Raw genomic sequence first — 20200 nt, 5'->3', positions numbered from 1 at the left:
TCTACCTTCTTAAGTGGTAAGCAAACAAGATCAATCTGGAAATTCCTACCACCCACAGATAACACACAATTCTCACACACCAACGGTGTCTCTACCATCTCATCCATAGCAGTAGTAACCGCCATAGGAGGAAATAAAGGAGTAGCTTGCAACCCAAGTCGCTTCATACATTGTAATGACACAAAAGAGTGTGTTGCTCCACAATCAAATAGAACAAAACAAGAATGCCCATTAATGAAACACGTACCCGCAATCAAAGAGTTATCACCCTTGGTCTTCTTAGCATCCAAGGTATATACTCTACCAGTACCCCTTCCTTGAACTTGATTCCTATTCTGAGGACAATTCCTAGCCATATGCCCTTCTTGATGACAATGGAAACACTTCGCCCCTTCAAAGGCACATCTTCCAAGGTGATTCTTACCACAACTACGACACACCGGAGGTGCACTAGACCGAGGACCTTGCACTTGCTTTCCTTTGAAAGCTTGTGGCCTAGGTCGAAATTGTTGGCTTGGCCTTCCTCTTTCATGTTGATTCTTCTTCTTCAAATCTTCCTCAGCTTGAACTTTCTTCAAACTAGTCTCGGCCACATAACATTGTCGCAACAACTCTGTATAAGTAGTGAACTCCCTCTGGGACACACTATGGGAGATATCAGCCCTTAAACCAAACAGAAACTGGTCCACCTTCCAACCCTCATCAGGAGCATACGCGGCCTGCCTAGAGTAAGCAGCCAAAATTTCAAACTTCTCAGCATAAGTAGCTACTGACATATTGTCCTGCCTTAACTGCTGGAACTCCAACTCCTTCTTAGTCCTCAGTGAACTAGGAAAGTATTTCTCCATAAAAGTGGTCTTGAAATTCTCCCATTCCTTAGGTACTCCCTGAGTAATCATCAAAGCAGAAGCACCCTTCCACCACCTCATAGCTGGACCTTTCAGCGAATGAGAAGCAAACACTACCTTGTCCTCTTCACTACAATGCACGATCTCAAAGATTCCTTCTACATTGGCCACCCACTCATGCGCCTTTATAGGATCTAATCCACCATGAAATTCCGGAGGATTCATGCGAATGAAATCTCTATAAGTCCCACCTACAGCTTCGGGCACAACCACTGGAGCATTATGACCGCCATTCATCTGTTGCATCATCTGCAGCATGAACTGATTCTGCTGCTGTTGCATCTGTTGCATGAACTGGGGCCATGGAACATTCGCACCGCCATCCAGTGTATTCACTTGTGGAGGTCGTGTGGGGGGTCGACCACGAGTCCTGCGTCCGTCCGCCATGTTCCTGGAGGTTATCAAAATGGGATTAAGTTGATCAGGCTCAATGCCATAGTCATAACACAACAAAACTCATGGGAACACAACACATCTTGGACAGAAAGAAACACTTATAATATCTCATGGCTAGGTCGAGGATACGACCTGCTCTGATACCAACTGTAACACCCATATATAAATACATGCATCAAATCATATAAGTATACATGAATCCAAGTATTTGGTACTGAAATACCAATAAGTTCCTAGACAACACATTATACATATTAATGCCCAAATACTAAAGTTCTACACAATGGCATAATATATACAAGATGTTCAAAATAAAAAGCTAAGAACTAGATCAAACAATGATCTCAAAAGAATTCCACAACGGAAGCTTCGCCACATCCAAAATAAGAACAAGGAATAAGGAAATCAAACTTCTTTCTCCTTACCCTTCGCGGAACCTGTAGTACCTGAAATCAATATATAATGGGGTGAGATATAAAATCCCAGTGAGTTCCCTATCCTATGGATCCTCTCGGCTTTACACGGTTCTAGCCTATCACTCTCAAATCAAGACAAGGAACTAGACCTTGAGTTCACACACTAACATTATATGGAATCATACTTAGAGTTCAACAACTCAACACAAGATTATTAATCGGAAACCAATACCAAGGCATCCCCATATTCCCGTCCCCTTCTACGTCTAGGAGGTGGCACGAGTCATGAATCCTTTGGAAAAATCTTGACATACGAAATGGATTCGGACTCATGAGCCTTTCCCCATGAATCGTCACTTCACATGGCCCGTACACCATCACAAGTCTCTACCCGTAGGTTCCATTCGTACACAAAAGCGGGAATCAAACCTGCCAAGACTATGTGCCTTTCTGCACGGTGAATGCCTGTTAGCATTCAAAGGAAAAATAAAGAGTAAAGAAAATACTACGGTTCCGATTAATACATCAACAATGGTGATCGCTTCCGCAAACCACTAGGCCTGTTAGCCTTTCCTCATAAGATTCCAACACGTATGTCCATATAATGTTTCATCCTAGGTTTCTTTGTTAAGCTACACAACCTAACAATTCCTAGTTTTCCTCACTTATGCTTTATTCACATAACAATGTAGTTATTTAACCCTCTTGATATAAACACATATAACAAGGTATACTAATCCACCTGCAATAGAACTCAGTAACAATTATAGAGTACACAAGCATCATACTAAAAGCATAACGTTCTCAAGAATTCGAACGAAAACCAACCCAAGTACTCAAGCCATTCCCGATTCTCGATTAAATAATTCTCCCTTTGTTCCCAAAACCTATACTACTAGAAAGTACACGCTTCTAGCTTCCTATCACTTCGAACGGTGATTAAAACAGAGTTATGGTTCAAAAGTTATGCTTGAAACAATTTCCATTAAGTTAAGAAAAAATTGGTTAAGGAAGCTTCAGTTCGCGCCGCGCAACAACTAGGTCGCGCCGCGAACCCTATGGCAGAAGCAAACCACTATAATTTCTAACACTGTTCGCGCCGCTAACTAATCTACGCGCCGCGAACCCTATGGCAGAAGCAAAGCTCTAAAGATTTCCAACTGTTCGCGCCGCGACACCCAGTACGCGCCGCGTGCTGAAGGCAGAAGCAGAACCCCTAAAACCTGCATAGTTCGCGCCGCGCAGCCCCGTTCGCGCCGCGAAGCGCGCGAGAACTCAGTTCTCAGCTCTGCCTCATACACAGATCCATGGTTCAAAAACCATCTAAATCCTTTCACACCTGTTCCAGATCATAATAAGGCATAGATACAACCTATAGATGATATATTTATGGATTGTAAACACTTATTCATAATCATAGATGAATTCGATCCAAAACCTAGATTTCCTCTATAAAATCCCTAAATCAAAACTTACGATTTCTCATCCACAATCAAAGTTATAAGTTTCTAACTAGAACCCACCTCGATTAAGAGTCGTTGATGTCGAAGATGAGTTGATTCGGCGAAGAAATGGTGAAGATCCAAGCTTTTCTCCTCTTTCTCCTTTGCTCTTCCTTCTCTCTACTTCTTCTCTCTAACTTTCTCTTTTTGGTGAAGAATGAAGAAGAAAACAAAAGGAAAGGATATAAGGAAAAATATCTTTAAGTTAACACTACTAACTTAATGTCCAAAAGTATCTCTATCGTATCAATTGATAAAACCTCAGTGTCAGTTAATACATTAGAGCATTTAATTAATACGGGGTATTACAGTCTTCATGCAACAACCATTCTTACATAATTCTGTGAATTATAGCCACGAGATTTTTTTTTTGTTGAAAATGCAACTCTACAAGTGCAAATATCTATAAAGGGTTCAACAAGTTTAAAGCTATAAATCAAGCTAAAAGATAGCTCAAGTAGTATACAAAAAGTCCAAGACAAACAAACCAAAGCAAAAGTTAAATACATAATCCGGGAGAGATATAAAAACTAACACTCTGAGAACTATGAGGATCACTAGAAGAGATAGACAGGAGCCTAGGAAATATAACCATCTGTAACTACATAGTGCAACCTAAGAGGGGGTGTACCGATAATGTCCAAGTAATAATAAAAATATCGACTCCACGAGGATTATAATTTAATAATAAAATTATGTGCGAAATTAGGTAATTAAAAAGAGGGGGTTTTCGTTAGAAAGATGGTTATAAACGGATAATTAAAAAAAGGGGGTTTTCGTTATAATTGTCACATAATAGTTATCACTAAATAATATGGTTAAGATTATTATTGGGCAATTACTAGAAATACTATTATTTAGCATAATTGGGAAATTAACTAAATAAAGGAATTAGGGGTATCATGGACCTTTCACCTCTTAACTAAGTCAACTAAGGTTTATTAGTGTTGACATTTCTAATTGGGAAGAAAACAAAATTCTGGTTTGTTGAGGAAAGAAGAGGAAAACATGGATGAAAGGGGAAAGGAATAAGGAAGCTCCACAAAGCTTTCATCAAGCTCTTGCATGCACCACAATCTGTCACAATCTTGACCTTATCATCATCTTTTTGTTGTCCAGCTCCATCTTTATCTCTTTCAAGATGAGTCTCTAGTTAGAGACTTGGGGTTTTAATGGGGATTGCATGAATTGGGAAAAATGGGGTTTTGATATGAGAAATTCATGATGCATGTTGTGATAATGTAGATATACATGCTACTTCTACTATATAATGTGTATGTATGATGTTTGTATGCTATTAGAAAATGGGGTTTCTAGGCATTCTGCATGCAGGAAATCGATTCCCCCATATTGGAAATCGATTTCCTGAGATTGAGTTGGAAAAAAATGCAGAATTTGAAAATAGCGTAACTTGAGTTCCGTAACTCGGAATTAGGCGCTGTTGGAAGTGTGGGAAAGCTCTTCCAATGCTCTATTATATAGTGAAGTAAGAGAATTGTTTTATGCCAATGATTTATGGTAAAAAATTGATATTCTAACATGTATAATATGACATGGTTACCATTGAGTCTGAAGGAGAAAGATTTCCAACTTCGAAAATACCTAACTTCCGACTCGTTTAACCGTTTAACGCGAACCTTATAACGTTGGATATATAATTAGATAGACTATTTAGGAAAATTAACCCTGGCGTTAAATTATCGTTTTGGACAGATTTAACGCACATTTAGACTAACTGTTGGAATAAAACTTTGTGCTAATTTTCCCTCGGAGTGCAGTCCTGCTCAATTTGGTGAACCGAGTTGTTTGTGTGCACAGCATAACATTTCAATACGTTAATGGCGGAATGCTGTTAACAGGTGGCTCGTGTGGCATTGGTTACCAGTGGGAGCTTAATGCTCGGTAACGGTACATTAGCTTGAGTGGCAAGAGATCTTCAGTGGGGAGTAAATGCTCGATGACGGTTTGTCGTAGCTTATTGCTCGACAACGATGTACTTTCCTGAGTGGAATGAAGTCCCAGCATAATTCTCGGCAAGGTGTATTTGTCATAATGACAATGAGGAGTTTACTCCGGATTTGGGTACCACATGCATATGCATAGTCGAGTCTCATTCATCACTATCTGTCTTTACCATTATGTTCTCACTCACTTATTGCATTGTTCATACATTGATTGTGGTTGACTTAGTGGATTACCTTGTTGTATGATTCTTGATGATACTTGTTGGCATTACTATATTTATCATACTTTTTCATTATAAATTATATTATCACCCTTCTGCTTTAATGTTACCTACTCGTGGGTAATGTGCAGGTGATCCGCAAGTGTAGGTGCTCTTTTAGTAGTCGTCCGTTTTGGTGTCGTCCGCTCGTGATACGTAACACTTAGGGGGGATTGAACACTTATTTTGTAGATGATGCTTATAGGATCCTTTTGAAGTATATTTGATATTTTGGATACCTTATCATATATTGTATTTTGGAGGAATACTGTGGATATTCTGTTTACCGATATATATATATATATATATATATATATACATATGAATACTGTCAAGTGTTTAAGAGAATCTTTCCTCTTTGATTATTTGTGTTACGCATCTTTTGCGAGAATGTTATTTTTGGTGAGGTGGTTCCTTAAGTGCAATACCCTAATTGTTTATATGAATTTAACTTTTATACTCTGATATTTGTATCTAACAGCTTGGGTAGAATTGAGGTGTTACATTTTTCTCTCTCTTCAAAAATAACTATGATTCATGATGTGTAAAAATTTGATTAGTAACAACATATAATTTATTCAATGTGTTTTGACATTAAAAACAAGGAAAGCAAAATTTGTTAATTAAGTGTTATAAAATTGATTAATATAGATTATAACTGGGTTATTGAGTGTCAAGAAATTAAAAATAAACTCTTACATAGTAAATTAACTATGATTAGTGATAAGTATAAGATTGATTAATACATATCATAATTTGGTTAATGAGTATTTAAATATAAAAACGTCTTAAGTAATTAAATATAGATTATAACTATGGTTCATGATGTGTAAAAATTTGATTAGTAACAATATATAATTTAGTCAATGTGTTTTGACATTAAAAACAAGGAAAGCAAAATTGGTTAATTGAGTGTTATAAAATTGATTAATATAGATTATAACTGGGTTATCGAGTGTCAAGAAATTAAAAAACAAACTCTTACATAGTAAATTAACAATGATTAGTGATATGTATAAGATTGATTAGTTTTTGTTAATGAATATTTAAATATAAAAACGTCTTAAGTAATAAAATAAATTTGGTTAATAGAGTGTAAAGATTGGTCAAGATATTATATAATTTAATATATATAAAAATGGTTAATATTATGTTTTTTATTCGTTAATGACATAGAGGTGGTTTGTTAGAACAAGATTTGTTCTTATCAATTATCTTAGTTTTGATGATAACAATAATATGAATTTTGCTTAAGATAATATGGTACTCTAATCCAATGCAATTTCCCTTTCAGGAAATATATATAAAGAGTACGCATAATTCAGCGCTCAGAAGATGTGTCTCAAATGGTTCAGCATGCAACATCAGAACATGGTCTGGCAAGACATCAGAAGATGGTCGAAGCAGAATCAGAACATGGGTCTATGGAAGCATCAGAAGAACATGAGATCAGAAGCACTGAAGATCAGAAGATGGTATCACGCTCAGAAGCACTTCAAGGTCAGAAGATCAGAAGATGCTGTGCACCAAGCTGTTTGACTCTGATGATATTCAAACGTCGTATTCACAAACATCAGATCAGAAGGAAGTACACGTGGCAGACTACGCTGACTGACAAAAGGAACGTTAAAGCTACTAAAGGCTACGTCAGTAGACACAGCGTGAACAAGGCTCGAGGTAGTTGACAAAAGCGTATAACATTAAATGCAAAGCTGTACGGAACACGCAAAGCATTAAATGCATTCAACGGTCATCTTCTCAACGCCTATAAATATGAAGTTCTGATGAGAAGCAAGGTTAACGATTTCGCACCAATACAATTCAAATTAACTTGCTGAAACGCTGTTCAAATCTAAACTCAGAATCTTCATCTTCATCAAAGCTCACTACATTGCTGTTGTAATATCTTAGTGAGATTAAGCTTAAATTGTAAGAGAAATATCACAGTTGTGATTATCGCTTTTAAGAAGCATTTGTAAACTCTTGAATAGATTACATTAAGTTGTAAGGAACTAGAGTGATCAGTTGATCAGTATACTCTAGGAAGTCTTAGCAGTTAGCTGAGCAGGAAGTCTTGGCAGTTGGCTGAGCAGGAAGTCTTGGCAGTTGGCTGAGCAGAAAGTCTTAGGAGTGAACTAAGCCTAGAGTGATCGTGTTGATCAGTAGACTCTAGAAAAGTCTTAGGAGTGAACTAAGCAGTTGTTCCTGGAGTGATCAGGTTGTGATCAGAAGACTCTGGAAGACTTAGTTGCGGCTAAGTGGAAAACCATTGTAATCCGTGCGATTAGTGGATTAAATCCTCAGTTGAGGTAAATCATCTCTGCGGGGGTGGACTGGAGTAGCTTCGTTAACAGCGAACCAGGATAAAAATAATTGTGCATTTTATTTTTATCGCTCAAGATTTTAAGTCACACTTATTCAATCCCCCCCTTTCTAAGTGTTTTTCTATCCTTCAATTGGCATCAGAGCGCCGGTTCTAAGGTGCAAGCACTTAACCGTGTTTAGAAAAGATTCAGGAAGAGAAAAACGCTTCATTTAAAAGATGGTTGATGAAAGTGAAAGGACTATACCTACACCTGCATCTACATCTGGCTCTGCTGAGCAATACAACGGTAACAATGGTTATACTAGACCGCCGGTATTTGATGGTGAAAACTTTGAATACTGGAAAGATAAACTGGAGAGTTACTTTCTGGGTCTAGATGGTGATCTATGGGATCTTCTGATGGATGGTTACAAACATCCAGTAAATGCCAGAGGCGTGAAGCTGTCAAGGCAAGAAATGAATGATGACCAAAAGAAGCTTTTCAGGAATCATCATAAATGTAGAACTGTTTTGCTGAATGCTATCTCTCATGCTGAGTATGAGAAGATATCTAACAGGGAAACGGCCTATGACATATATGAGTCCTTGAAAATGACTCATGAAGGAAATGCTCAAGTCAAGGAGACAAAAGCTCTTGCCTTAATCCAGAAGTATGAAGCCTTCAAGATGGAGGATGATGAAGACATTGAAAAGATGTTTTCGAGATTTCAAACTCTGACTGCTGGATTGAGAGTTCTTGACAAAGGATACACCAAGGCTGATCATGTAAAGAAGATCATCAGAAGCTTACCCAGAAGATGGGGTCCGATGGTGACTGCATTCAAGATTGCGAAGAATCTGAATGAAGTTTCTCTGGAAGAGCTTATCAGTGCCTTGAGAAGCCATGAGATTGAGCTGGACGCAAATGAGCCTCAAAAGAAAGGTAAGTCTATTGCATTAAAATCTAATATCAAGAAATGCACTAACGCTTTTCAGGCTAGAGAAGAAGATCCTGAAGAATCAGAATCTGAAGAAGAAGATGAACTGTCCATGATTTCCAGAAGGCTAAATCAACTCTGGAAGACCAAGCAAAGGAAGTTCAGAGGCTTCAGAAGTTCAAGGAAATTTGAACGTGGAGAATCTTCTGATGAAAGAAGATTTGACAAGAAGAAGGTCATGTGCTATGAATGCAATGAGCCTGGACACTACAAGAATGAATGTCCAAATCTTCAGAAGGAAAGTCCCAAGAAAAAGTTTCATAAGAAGAAAGGTCTTATGGCAACCTGGGATGAGTCAGAAGATGATTCAGAAGATGAGCAGGCCAACTGTGCGCTGATGGCGACAGAAGATGACGGATCAGAATCTACATCAGAATCAGATTCTGAAGAGGTATTTTCTGAACTTACTAGAGATGAGTTAGTTTCCGGTCTAACTGAACTTCTGGAACTCAAGTCTCAGATCAGTCTCAAATACAAAAAGCTGAAAAAGCAATTTGAATTTGAAACAAAGAAGCTTGAGTTGGAGAATTCTGAATTAAAGGAAAAACTTTTAAAATTATCCAATAATGTTGGATCTCCTTCTGATTCAGAAAAATCCACTCCCAGTCTGAACCATATTCTGAAAGAATATGATTTAAGTTTCAGGAAGTTCCTATCTAGAAGTATTGGCAGAAGTCAGCTAGCTTCTATGATATATGCTGTGTCTGGAAACAAAAGAGTTGGCATTGGTTATGAGGGTGAAACCCCATACAAACTTGAACCTGTTGATGAAATGAAAATTACATACAAGCCATTGTATGATCAGTTCAAGTATGGCCACTCACATGATATTAGGCACACTTCACATGCACAAAGTTTTCACAGTACACACACTAAGAAGCATGTGACACAACCTAGGAAATATCATGAAACTCACATTAAGAATTATCATGCTGTTCCTCCTATTGCTTACAATGTTAAACCCAAGTTCAATCAGAACTTGAGAAAATCTAACAAGAAAGGACCCAAAAAGATGTGGGTACCTAAGGATAAGATTATTCCCATTGCAGATATCCTTGGCTGCAAGAAGGACAAAGCACAACATGTCATGGTACCTGGACTCTGGATGCTCGCGACACATGACAGGAAGAAGGTCTATGTTCCAAGACCTGGTGCTTAAGTCTGGAGGAGAAGTCAAGTTCGGAGGAGATCAGAAGGGCAAGTTCTCCAAACCTGCATTCAAGTCTAAGAATGTTGTTTCTACCTCAAGGCCATTAGAACTCTTGCACATTGATCTGTTTGGACCAGTCAAAACAGCATCTGTCAGAGGAAAGAAATATGGATTAGTCATCGTAGATGATTATAGCCGCTGGACATGGGTAAAATTCTTAAAACACAAGGATGAGACTCATTCAGTGTTCTTTGATTTCTGCATTCAGATTCAATCTGAAAAAGAGTGTAAAATCATAAAGGTCAGAAGTGATCATGGTGGTGAATTTGAGAACAAATCCTTTGAAGAATTCTTCAAAAAAAAATGGTATTGCCCATGATTTCTCTTGTCCTAGAACTCCACAGCAAAATGGGGTTGTAGAACGAAAGAATAGGACTCTTCAAGAAATGGCCAGAACCATGATCAATGAAACCAATATGGCTAAGCATTTCTGGGCAGAAGCAATAAACACTGCATGTTATATTCAGAATAGAATCTCTATCAGACCTATTCTAAATAAGACTCCCTATGAATTGTGGAAGAATAGAAAGCCCAACATTTCATATTTCCATCCTTTTGGATGTGTATGCTTTATTCTGAACACTAAAGATCATCTTGGTAAGTTTGATTCCAAAGCTCAAAAGTGTTTCCTTCTTGGATATTCTGAACGCTCAAAAGGCTACAGGGTATACAATACTGAAACATTGGTTGTAGAAGAATCAATCAATATCAGGTTTGATGATAAGCTTGGTTCTGAAAAACCAAAGCAAGTTGATAATTTTGCAGGTTGTGATATTGACATATCAGAAGTTGTTGAGCCAAGAAGCAACGCATCAGAAGCAGAGCTCCTCAGAAGCAAAGAATCTGAAGATCAAGTAACAGCTTCTCTGGAGGATCTAAGTATTTCTGAAGAACCATCTGTCAGAAGATCATCCAGACTCATCTCTGGTCATTCAGAAGATGTCATTCTTGGAAAGAAGGATGATCCAATCAGAACAAGAGCATTCCTTAGGAACAATGCAGACTGTCAATTAGGTCTTGTATCGTTGATCGAGCCAACTTCTGTTGATCATGCTCTAGAAGATCCAGACTGGATAATTGCTATGCAAGAAGAACTAAATCAGTTTACAAGGAATGATGTTTGGGATCTTGTTCCTAGACCAGATGGATTCAACATAATTGGTACAAAATGGGTCTTCAGAAACAAGCTCAGAATGAGAAGATGAGAAATTCTTACGTATGAGTATCCTTTGATATGAAATTTTTTAAGAAGTTCTGATAGAAATAAATTAGAAATTGTGATTCAGTTATTACTAACGTTTCAGTGTCTAAGTTGATTCAGAATCTCTCTTCAAAGCAAAACAGCTGTAACTGACTATCCAGATGGTAAACACGTGTTCACTATTCCTGGACAAGCGTGCGTGCAGTTGAGGGGACGTCTTCTTAGGTAACTGTGCAAATCACGTCTTTTGTCATTATTATCTCTCCTCACGTCACGTAACATTAAATGCTTTTCATCATTTACTCTCTTTTCAGTTTTCTTTTTATACTCTTCAAACGTTTCTTTTCCCTCTCATATTTCTCCCTCTCTGCATTCGGTTTCTTTTTTCATCTCTCTCTTTTCATATCATAAACCCTAGCTATTTCCATTATCTGAAAGTTCATCATGAATCCATCGTCAGGCTCTGGATATCAAGACAATGATAAGAAACAAAAGAGAAAGGCATCTGCTGAACCTGAAACCAAACCTAAAAGAGTTAGGATCTCCTATGACCCTCTCAAAATATATCAACCCCTTGACGATTCTCGTCAATCACCTCCCTCTTCAAAGACCTCCACCACCTCTTCCTCCTCATTCATCCTCTCGGAACCACCTTCTTCACCATCTGATATCTCCTCTCCTTTAACCCTTCCCTCAGATATTTCTTCATCCCTCTCATACCCTTTTCCCACCAGAACACCTAATCCCTATAGTGTTGTTCTTCCCGACTCAAGGATCACTGTCAACCCTCCAACCCCTACCACTCAAACATATCTGGAGCTCTTACATGCTGATGTAAGTGGCTGGTTGGAGATTCTTGGTGCTGCTCACCTTAATCATCTGGATGAGTATGCTACAAACAACCTCTGGAATACCTTTCGTCAGGATTTTCTGGAGAAGGCTACAGACACTCAGAGAAGGATTATGTCTGAAGCTCCTGGTGTTCGTGGTCTTCGGTTGGAAGTTGGTGAGAGCAGCCATCACTGTCTCATCAGGAACAGAAGAGTTCTTGAAGAGAAGATACCTGCAGATGAGTTGGAAGAAGAAAATCTCTGCAGAGATATCGTGGTGTGGAAACCCCGGTCTTCTGTGCTCTGGTTTCCTGTGCTGACTGGAGATTTTCAGTGGCTGTTCAACTGGTTCAGAATGAACCCTTCTGAGAATGCACCTCACATGGTCTTTCCAGTAGTGGTTTATCGTGCTGAAGTTGCTGGTCCTACTCCTCCAACAAACCTCGCAGCTATTCTTCAAGCCTTGGAAGATGGAACTTCTGAGCTGCCTGAACCAGAATATACTAAGGCTCTTTCTGAGTCAGACTCAGATGAGGAAATGGGAGATGCACAAGCTGAAGATCTTCCAGAAGATCACTCTGCTGAGATTGCTGTCCCTCTGGGCAGAAATACTGGTGCTTCTTCTTCGGGTGAAACCTCAGCTCTGATGGAGACCTTGGAAACTCTTCATCAGAATCAAGATATGCTGGCTTCTCGTTTGGATGCGCAAGAAGCAGCCAATGCTGAGTTTCGTTCCTTCATGACAAGGCAAGCTGCAAGCACTGACGGGATTCATGCTGTTCTGGCGCGGATTTTGCGTAGGCTAGGATCTTAGTCTTTTAGTCTTTGTAGTCTCCTTTCCTTGTTGCATCTGTTTTCCTGCATTCCTGTCTTGTAAAACTTTGATTATTCAATGAAAAAGTTTCCTTGTGTTTTACATTCCAGTAAATGTTTTCTTTTGTCGTTTTATACATCTGAATCTTTTGATATATACTTTTTGATGTTATGACAAAAAGGGGGAGAAAGATAAATGATAAATGATTTGATTAAATCTATCAGTTGCTGGGTAAAGGCTCCCACACATTCACTAACAAGAACTGCAAGTTCTATATGGTTTAAGTGTTTTGCAGGTACAAAGAAGTGAAGTGAATCGTCAAAGCAAACACTAGAAGCAAAACCATTGAAACTGAAGCAAGCTGAGTGCTGTCAAGCTTCAGAGATCAGAAGCAAGAAAGAAGAATGAATCAGAAGCACTGATAATAGAATTTGAATATCATTGTCTATCCTGTTCTGACAAAATTCTATTTGCCCTGATACACATAATGTTATGGCTCTGATACATTATTTGCTCTGATACATGTTTTTAGCCTAAAATGCTCTGATACATTTGGCTCTGATACATATCATGTATTTGAATATACATTTTATGTTCTAACTCGTTCATGCTGACTTTTGTCGTTTAGTTTTTGTTCTGTAACATTTCAGGATGTAGAGATGCTCAGATGATGCTCTGGTACATTCAACAATGTTCTGATACAAATCTAGCATGAAGTGATGTTAGTAGACATTCAAAGTTCTGAAGCTATCCGAGGGAAGCAGAAATCAGAAGATGTGAATGTTCTAAAAGATCCAGAAATTCAAGTTCTGAAGCTGTCCTGAATGGAAGCAGAAGTCAGAAGCTGTGAATGTTCTGAAGATCAAAGAAATTCAAGTTCTGAAGCTGTCCTGAATGGAAGCAGAAGTCAGAAGCTGTGAATGTTCTGAAGATCAAAGAAATTCAAGTTCTGAAGCTGTCCAACGGAAGCAGAAGTCAGAAGCTATGGATTCTCTGAAGGCAGAAGCTCATATGATCGTCTCTACCGAAATAATCAGGGAAGTCTTTTATTAAAGTTCTTCGAGTATTTATTTCAGGGGGAGATTATTTATCTCAGGGGGAGATTGTTAATCTCAGGGGGAGACATATTCATATGCTTATGCTATAGCTGTGTAATTTGTCTTTTGTCGTCTACTCTTTCTGATCGCAAATTCATATCATTTATATATGTTTTTGTCATCATCAAAAAGGGGGAGATTGTTAGAACAAGATTTGTTCTTATCAATTATCTTAGTTTTGATGATAACAATAATATGAATTTTGCTTAAGATAATATGGTACTCTAATCCAATGCAATTTCCCTTTCAGGAAATATATATAAAGAGTACGCATAATTCAGCGCTCAGAAGATGTGTCTCAAATGGTTCAGCATGCAACATCAGAACATGGTCTGGCAAGACATCAGAAGATGGTCGAAGCAGAATCAGAACATGGGTCTATGGAAGCATCAGAAGAACATGAGATCAGAAGCACTGAAGATCAGAAGATGGTATCACGCTCAGAAGCACTTCAAGGTCAGAAGATCAGAAGATGCTGTGCACCAAGCTGTTTGACTCTGATGATATTCAAACGTCGTATTCACAAACATCAGATCAGAAGGAAGTACACGTGGCAGACTACGCTGACTGACAAAAGGAACGTTAAAGCTACTAAAGGCTACGTCAGTAGACACAGCGTGAACAAGGCTCGAGGTAGTTGACAAAAGCGTATAACATTAAATGCAAAGCTGTACGGAACACGCAAAGCATTAAATGCATTCAACGGTCATCTTCTCAACGCCTATAAATATGAAGTTCTGATGAGAAGCAAGGTTAACGATTTCGCACCAATACAATTCAAATTAACTTGCTGAAACGCTGTTCAAATCTAAACTCAGAATCTTCATCTTCATCAAAGCTCACTACATTGCTGTTGTAATATCTTAGTGAGATTAAGCTTAAATTGTAAGAGAAATATCACAGTTGTGATTATCGCTTTTAAGAAGCATTTGTAAACTCTTGAATAGATTACATTAAGTTGTAAGGAACTAGAGTGATCAGTTGATCAGTATACTCTAGGAAGTCTTAGCAGTTAGCTGAGCAGGAAGTCTTGGCAGTTGGCTGAGCAGGAAGTCTTGGCAGTTGGCTGAGCAGAAAGTCTTAGGAGTGAACTAAGCCTAGAGTGATCGTGTTGATCAGTAGACTCTAGAAAAGTCTTAGGAGTGAACTAAGCAGTTGTTCCTGGAGTGATCAGGTTGTGATCAGAAGACTCTGGAAGACTTAGTTGCGGCTAAGTGGAAAACCATTGTAATCCGTGCGATTAGTGGATTAAATCCTCAGTTGAGGTAAATCATCTCTGCGGGGGTGGACTGGAGTAGCTTCGTTAACAGCGAACCAGGATAAAAATAATTGTGCATTTTATTTTTATCGCTCAAGATTTTAAGTCACACTTATTCAATCCCCCCCTTTCTAAGTGTTTTTCTATCCTTCATGGTTATCAACCTACATTTTGTAGTTAATGCAGTGATGAAATTAGTTAATGGTACATTTTATATTTGTGTTACAAAATAATTTTGAAAAATAATTTATATATATATATATATATATATATATATATATTATTTAGAAAATAATTTAAAAAATACAGTTCACCGTATTTATACGATAAACAATATTTTGATATTAAAATTCAAGAATGAAAACAAATAGAAATATATACAGTGCATATGGATGATAAACCGAGAAATACTTTATTTAATAGAAATAGAAATATATACATTTCTTCCATCTATTCCTTCTAAAAACACTCCACCATAGTGTTTTAAATTAATAAGTCAAATGATGTAATTGAATAGGGAGCAAGTTCAACATTCATGTCGTTGCTTGCATTTTCAAGTGAAGTTCTTTTGGGCACAATCTGTCCATATAAAAAATGAAACAAAATTATGTATTAGCAAAATATTTTTATTTAATCAATGTTGATTAACCTTAAATTAAAATAGCTTATCAAATTAAAAATTTAAATTAAAACATAAATAAGTTCATTTAAAAAATCACAATATATACATATGACAAATTACATAATGTGTTAAAAAAAATAAAGTGCACCTTTGTTGGTTCCAAGAAAGAATTTTCATCCATTTTATTCAAGGATGTAAGCATCACTTTTGATGAACCAGATCGTTGCACATTTGTTTTTAAATTATTTATTAAAATCTCTAAAATTTCAACTGAGTTTCCAAAATTTACTACCTGCACAAGTCAATAGTTGCAAAGTTAACAAATCAATAATAAAATACTTTAAATTAGCATTTATTCTTGATAAAAATTTGTGTTATTTTACCTTGACTTTTAGATAATTCTTTCCATCTTGAGAATTATTATACTGAATCGCAGAGGCAACAATCGAGCTAGAAGAATTGTTGAGAGTTGAATTAAGAAAGGTTGCTCCATTAGAATCAATAAAAAATTGTTGGAGCCAATAACTTGGAGTTCCATAATTTTGATAAGAGTTGAATACAATTGCATCTGGTGTCCAACTGTTTGATATATAGAAAATAAATTAAATAAATCATCTATTTCCTTACATATATAAATGATAAATAAAACTAAATAATAAGAAATTAGAAAATTACTATTTGTCATTTGTGTTTACAAAGAGGGGTGCATAGGCAACCATGCTGACGACATCACTGTAGAAAATTGAAAAATGATTAAAATTTAGCTCAAAAAACACAAACTTGATTAATTAAATATCATGAAAAATGTTATATATAATAAAACCTAACCTATTTTTTTCAAGTCCAATAAGAAATGCAGCTTCAGCCACAGCTGCATAAAGGCTTCCATTACCTGCATCTTCCCTCCAAACAGCATACTCACTAACATATGCCTATAAAATACAATTATAAATCATGAAAAAAATTTCTATATCAAGAAAATTTTAAATGTTTAGTCATCCTTCTAAAAAAATTTAATTCATTATTTTTAAAATAAATGAATAAATACATTTAATAATCAAACCTTTGGACCAGATCGTGGTGCTTTATCGAACTTTGTATATTGGGAAAACATGTCCTTAGAATTTGTATAAATCTAATAATTGAAAAAGTATTAACAATAATAACATGTAAGTTACTCAACCTAAATTCAAATGTAATAATTATAAAAAATAATTAAAAAATAAATTAATAATTAAATCAACAATATTATTACATGAAAATCGTAAAGATCCGCGGGATGATTTAATGGATATTGAGAACCATCACAATTTGAGATAATCTGAATATCAGGATATCTATGTTTTATAGCTTTATAGAACTCGAGGTAATTTCCTTGATAGTTATATTTACCACAATCTTCATTTCCAACTCCAACATATCTCAAATCAAATGGCTTTGGATGTCCCATGGAAGCTCTAAGAGAACCCCATTGTGATTTAGGGGAACCTATAGCAAACTCAATACCGTCTAGAGCTTCCTATAAATTAATGATAAATAAAGTATAAATAACAATAAATAAATCAATTAATTAAAATTACGAATACCATTTAGATAATAAAAAAATAATATTAAGAAAATTATACTTGTACAAATGGTGAAATTGCAGACGTATTAATTTCATCATGATGACTAATACCATTATTAAACACCCATATTGGATATGCACCAAGATCCTCTGATAACTGTTTAATAAACAAAAAATAATTAATATTTTTTTAATTTGAAAAGAAAATTATTTAATATTTAAAAAGAAAAATTACTTGAAGCCCTTCAAAATAACCAAATCCATCATCGGTCCAATACTTCCACATATCGTTATAGTGGCCAGGTCTCTCTTCCCATGCTCCAACTGTATCTTTCCTTCTAAATGCATTTTTTAGATAATTTCCTTCAACATAACAACCACCTGTGAAAACAAAATATATTATAATTTTGTCACTTAGTGAAATCTCAAAAAAAAAAAAATTGATATGAATCAAAATTTTCCATTAAAGAAATTACTATTCAAAATGATTACAATTCAATAATATTGTATCATACCAAAAAGATTAATATGAATCAAAATTTTCCATTAAAGAAATTACTATTCAAAATGATTACAATTCAATAATATTGTATCATACCTGGAAATCTAAAAGTTTTTGGCTTTAAATCTGCCACCATTTGAAAAAGGTCATTTCGAAAACCATGACCCTGTGTCCAATAATGATTAATGAGATAAATTCTTATAAAAGAGATTTTTTTTTAAAAATAATCTAAAATGAATAAATAAATAATATAAATATAATTTTATGCATAGTATACCTTATATGTATCTAAAGGCATGGCTGAGACCTGATCTAACCATAATACTCCTTTTTTGGTTGTTGTTATTTGTAGATTTGAATTGTGATTAGTACTTTTAGCTTCAAGAATTGTTTCCATTTTACTCCACTTTGTAACATTGACTCCAGAAGATCTGATAATCATTCATTATTAACTCAATAATTGGTTTATTTTAGTTTGATAATAATAACATAATGAACAAGATGTTGTTTCAAAAAATAAATTAAAGAAATAGAATTATATATAACCTTATTTTGGTTGACGCTAATTTGATACCATTATCAGATCCAACAAATGAAACTTGTAAATTAATTGGACCAAGTGATCTTACATAGAACACTACTTTATATTTCTTCCCTTCCTCAATATTCTGTTTATATAAAACATTGAAAAAAATATTATAAATACATTTAATTTTTTTCATATGATAAATGAAATGTTGTAGTAATTGATACTCACCATTCCCCAAAAACCTGGATTGGAAATACCAACACCACCATGTGGACAAGATTTTCTATGACAAAGAACATCCATACGTAATGCAATTTTATTACGCTCAAAACAAGAAGAACGTTCTGTAGATACAATAATGGATGATTGATTTTCTCCAATAATTGTCCATGGATAAATATTTGAGGTCCCATTAATGGAACCTTCAGCTTCAAAACCTGAAACAATAATTTATAAAAGATATAAAATAGTGAAACAAATCTAACGGCTGAAACAAATATTAAAATTGAAATAAAATTAGTAACATAAATTTTTAAAGTTAATATATGAAATTTGTATCTTGTTAGAAAAATAAACTCAAAGATAAATTGTATCCAGTGACAATATATACCTCTATTATTCACAAGTTCTGCCCACAATCCTCCAGCTCCTGCATGATTAATCTCCTGAAAAATATATATTACATCAATGTATTATAAGATAACAAAACAATAGTACTTTATATGTAATCTTCCTAGTTATTAAAACATAAGAAACCATAATTTACTTCAAAAAATGCTCCAAAAAATGTATCTGGAATAAGCTTCCCAGAACTAGCATCAATCACTAGTTTTGATGTGATTTGGCTAGCATTAACATCATAGTGGCATTTAGAAATGACAAAAAAAACACCTAAAGAGAAAATAAAAGAAGTGAAAGAACTTGAGAAAGACATTGTAAATTTATAATATATTTTGATTAATCATTTCACTCATATTTATAAAGGAAGAACAATCTATAAATTGAAGATGTTGATAAGGATTATGAGTTGTTAACAACATAATCCATAATTTGGATGTTTACTATTTTTAAATTAAATTGTTACAAATATTCCTAAATTTGATTTAGATTTTAATTTTTAACCAGCATTACCTTGTTATGTACTGACGTGTAAAATGTTCACACCATACCTCACAATGGATTATTGTGCAACTCTGTCAGTAAACAATTAATATATACTTTTTTTAAAATGTATTGCATAAAAGATATCAACGTTATTTAAGGATAAACATTATTTATATTTATAAAGTATACATGAAAAAGTATAAAACATATACACATTTAGGCTAATAGTTACAACTAACGAAAGGAGAAATAACTAAAGTTTTCACGTTGTTTGGCTGTTTTTGGCATACTTGTTAGCTAAGTGTTCAATATAAGGTCCACTTTTTAGGGTTTTCAAGAACATTTCACTGTCTTCATGCAACAACCATTCTTACATAATTCTGTGAATTATAGCCACGAGATTTTTTTTTTGTTGAAAATGCAACTCTACAAGTGCAAATATCTATAAAGGGTTCAACAAGTTCAAAGCTATAAATCAAGCTAAAAGATAGCTCAAGTAGTATACAAAAAGTCCAAGACAAATAAACCAAAGCAAAAGTTAAATACATAATCCGGGAGAGATATAAAAACTAACACTCTGAGAACTATGAGGATCACTAGAAGAGATAGACAGGAGCCTAGGAAATATAACCATCTGTAACTACATAGTGCAACCTAAGAGGGGGTGTACCGATAATGTCCAAGTAATAATAAAAATATCGACTCCACGAGGATTAT

At 35.4% G+C, this 20200-nt stretch overlaps 1 protein-coding gene across 1 annotated transcript; it reads right to left on the bottom strand.

Annotated features, from left to right (window-relative positions):
• Positions 1-15642: 15642 nt before the first annotated feature.
• On the bottom strand, positions 15643-19071 carry LOC131645143 (alpha-L-arabinofuranosidase 1-like; the record flags this gene model as incomplete). Its single annotated transcript, XM_058915806.1, has 14 exons — positions 15643-15738; positions 15930-16073; positions 16165-16360; positions 16457-16513; positions 16610-16713; positions 16845-16916; positions 17037-17300; positions 17407-17505; positions 17584-17729; positions 17947-18016; positions 18128-18281; positions 18397-18518; positions 18608-18816; positions 18990-19071. Coding segments are annotated over 14 exons (1815 nt in total), but the record flags the coding sequence as incomplete, so codon positions are not given.
• Between the last annotated feature and the right edge of the window lie 1129 nt (positions 19072-20200).

This window comes from Vicia villosa, linkage group LG1, assembly GCF_029867415.1.
Source record: "Vicia villosa cultivar HV-30 ecotype Madison, WI linkage group LG1, Vvil1.0, whole genome shotgun sequence".
In the NCBI taxonomy this organism is placed as follows: Eukaryota; Viridiplantae; Streptophyta; class Magnoliopsida; order Fabales; family Fabaceae; genus Vicia; species Vicia villosa.
This window is presented reverse-complemented; position numbering and strand designations above follow the sequence as displayed.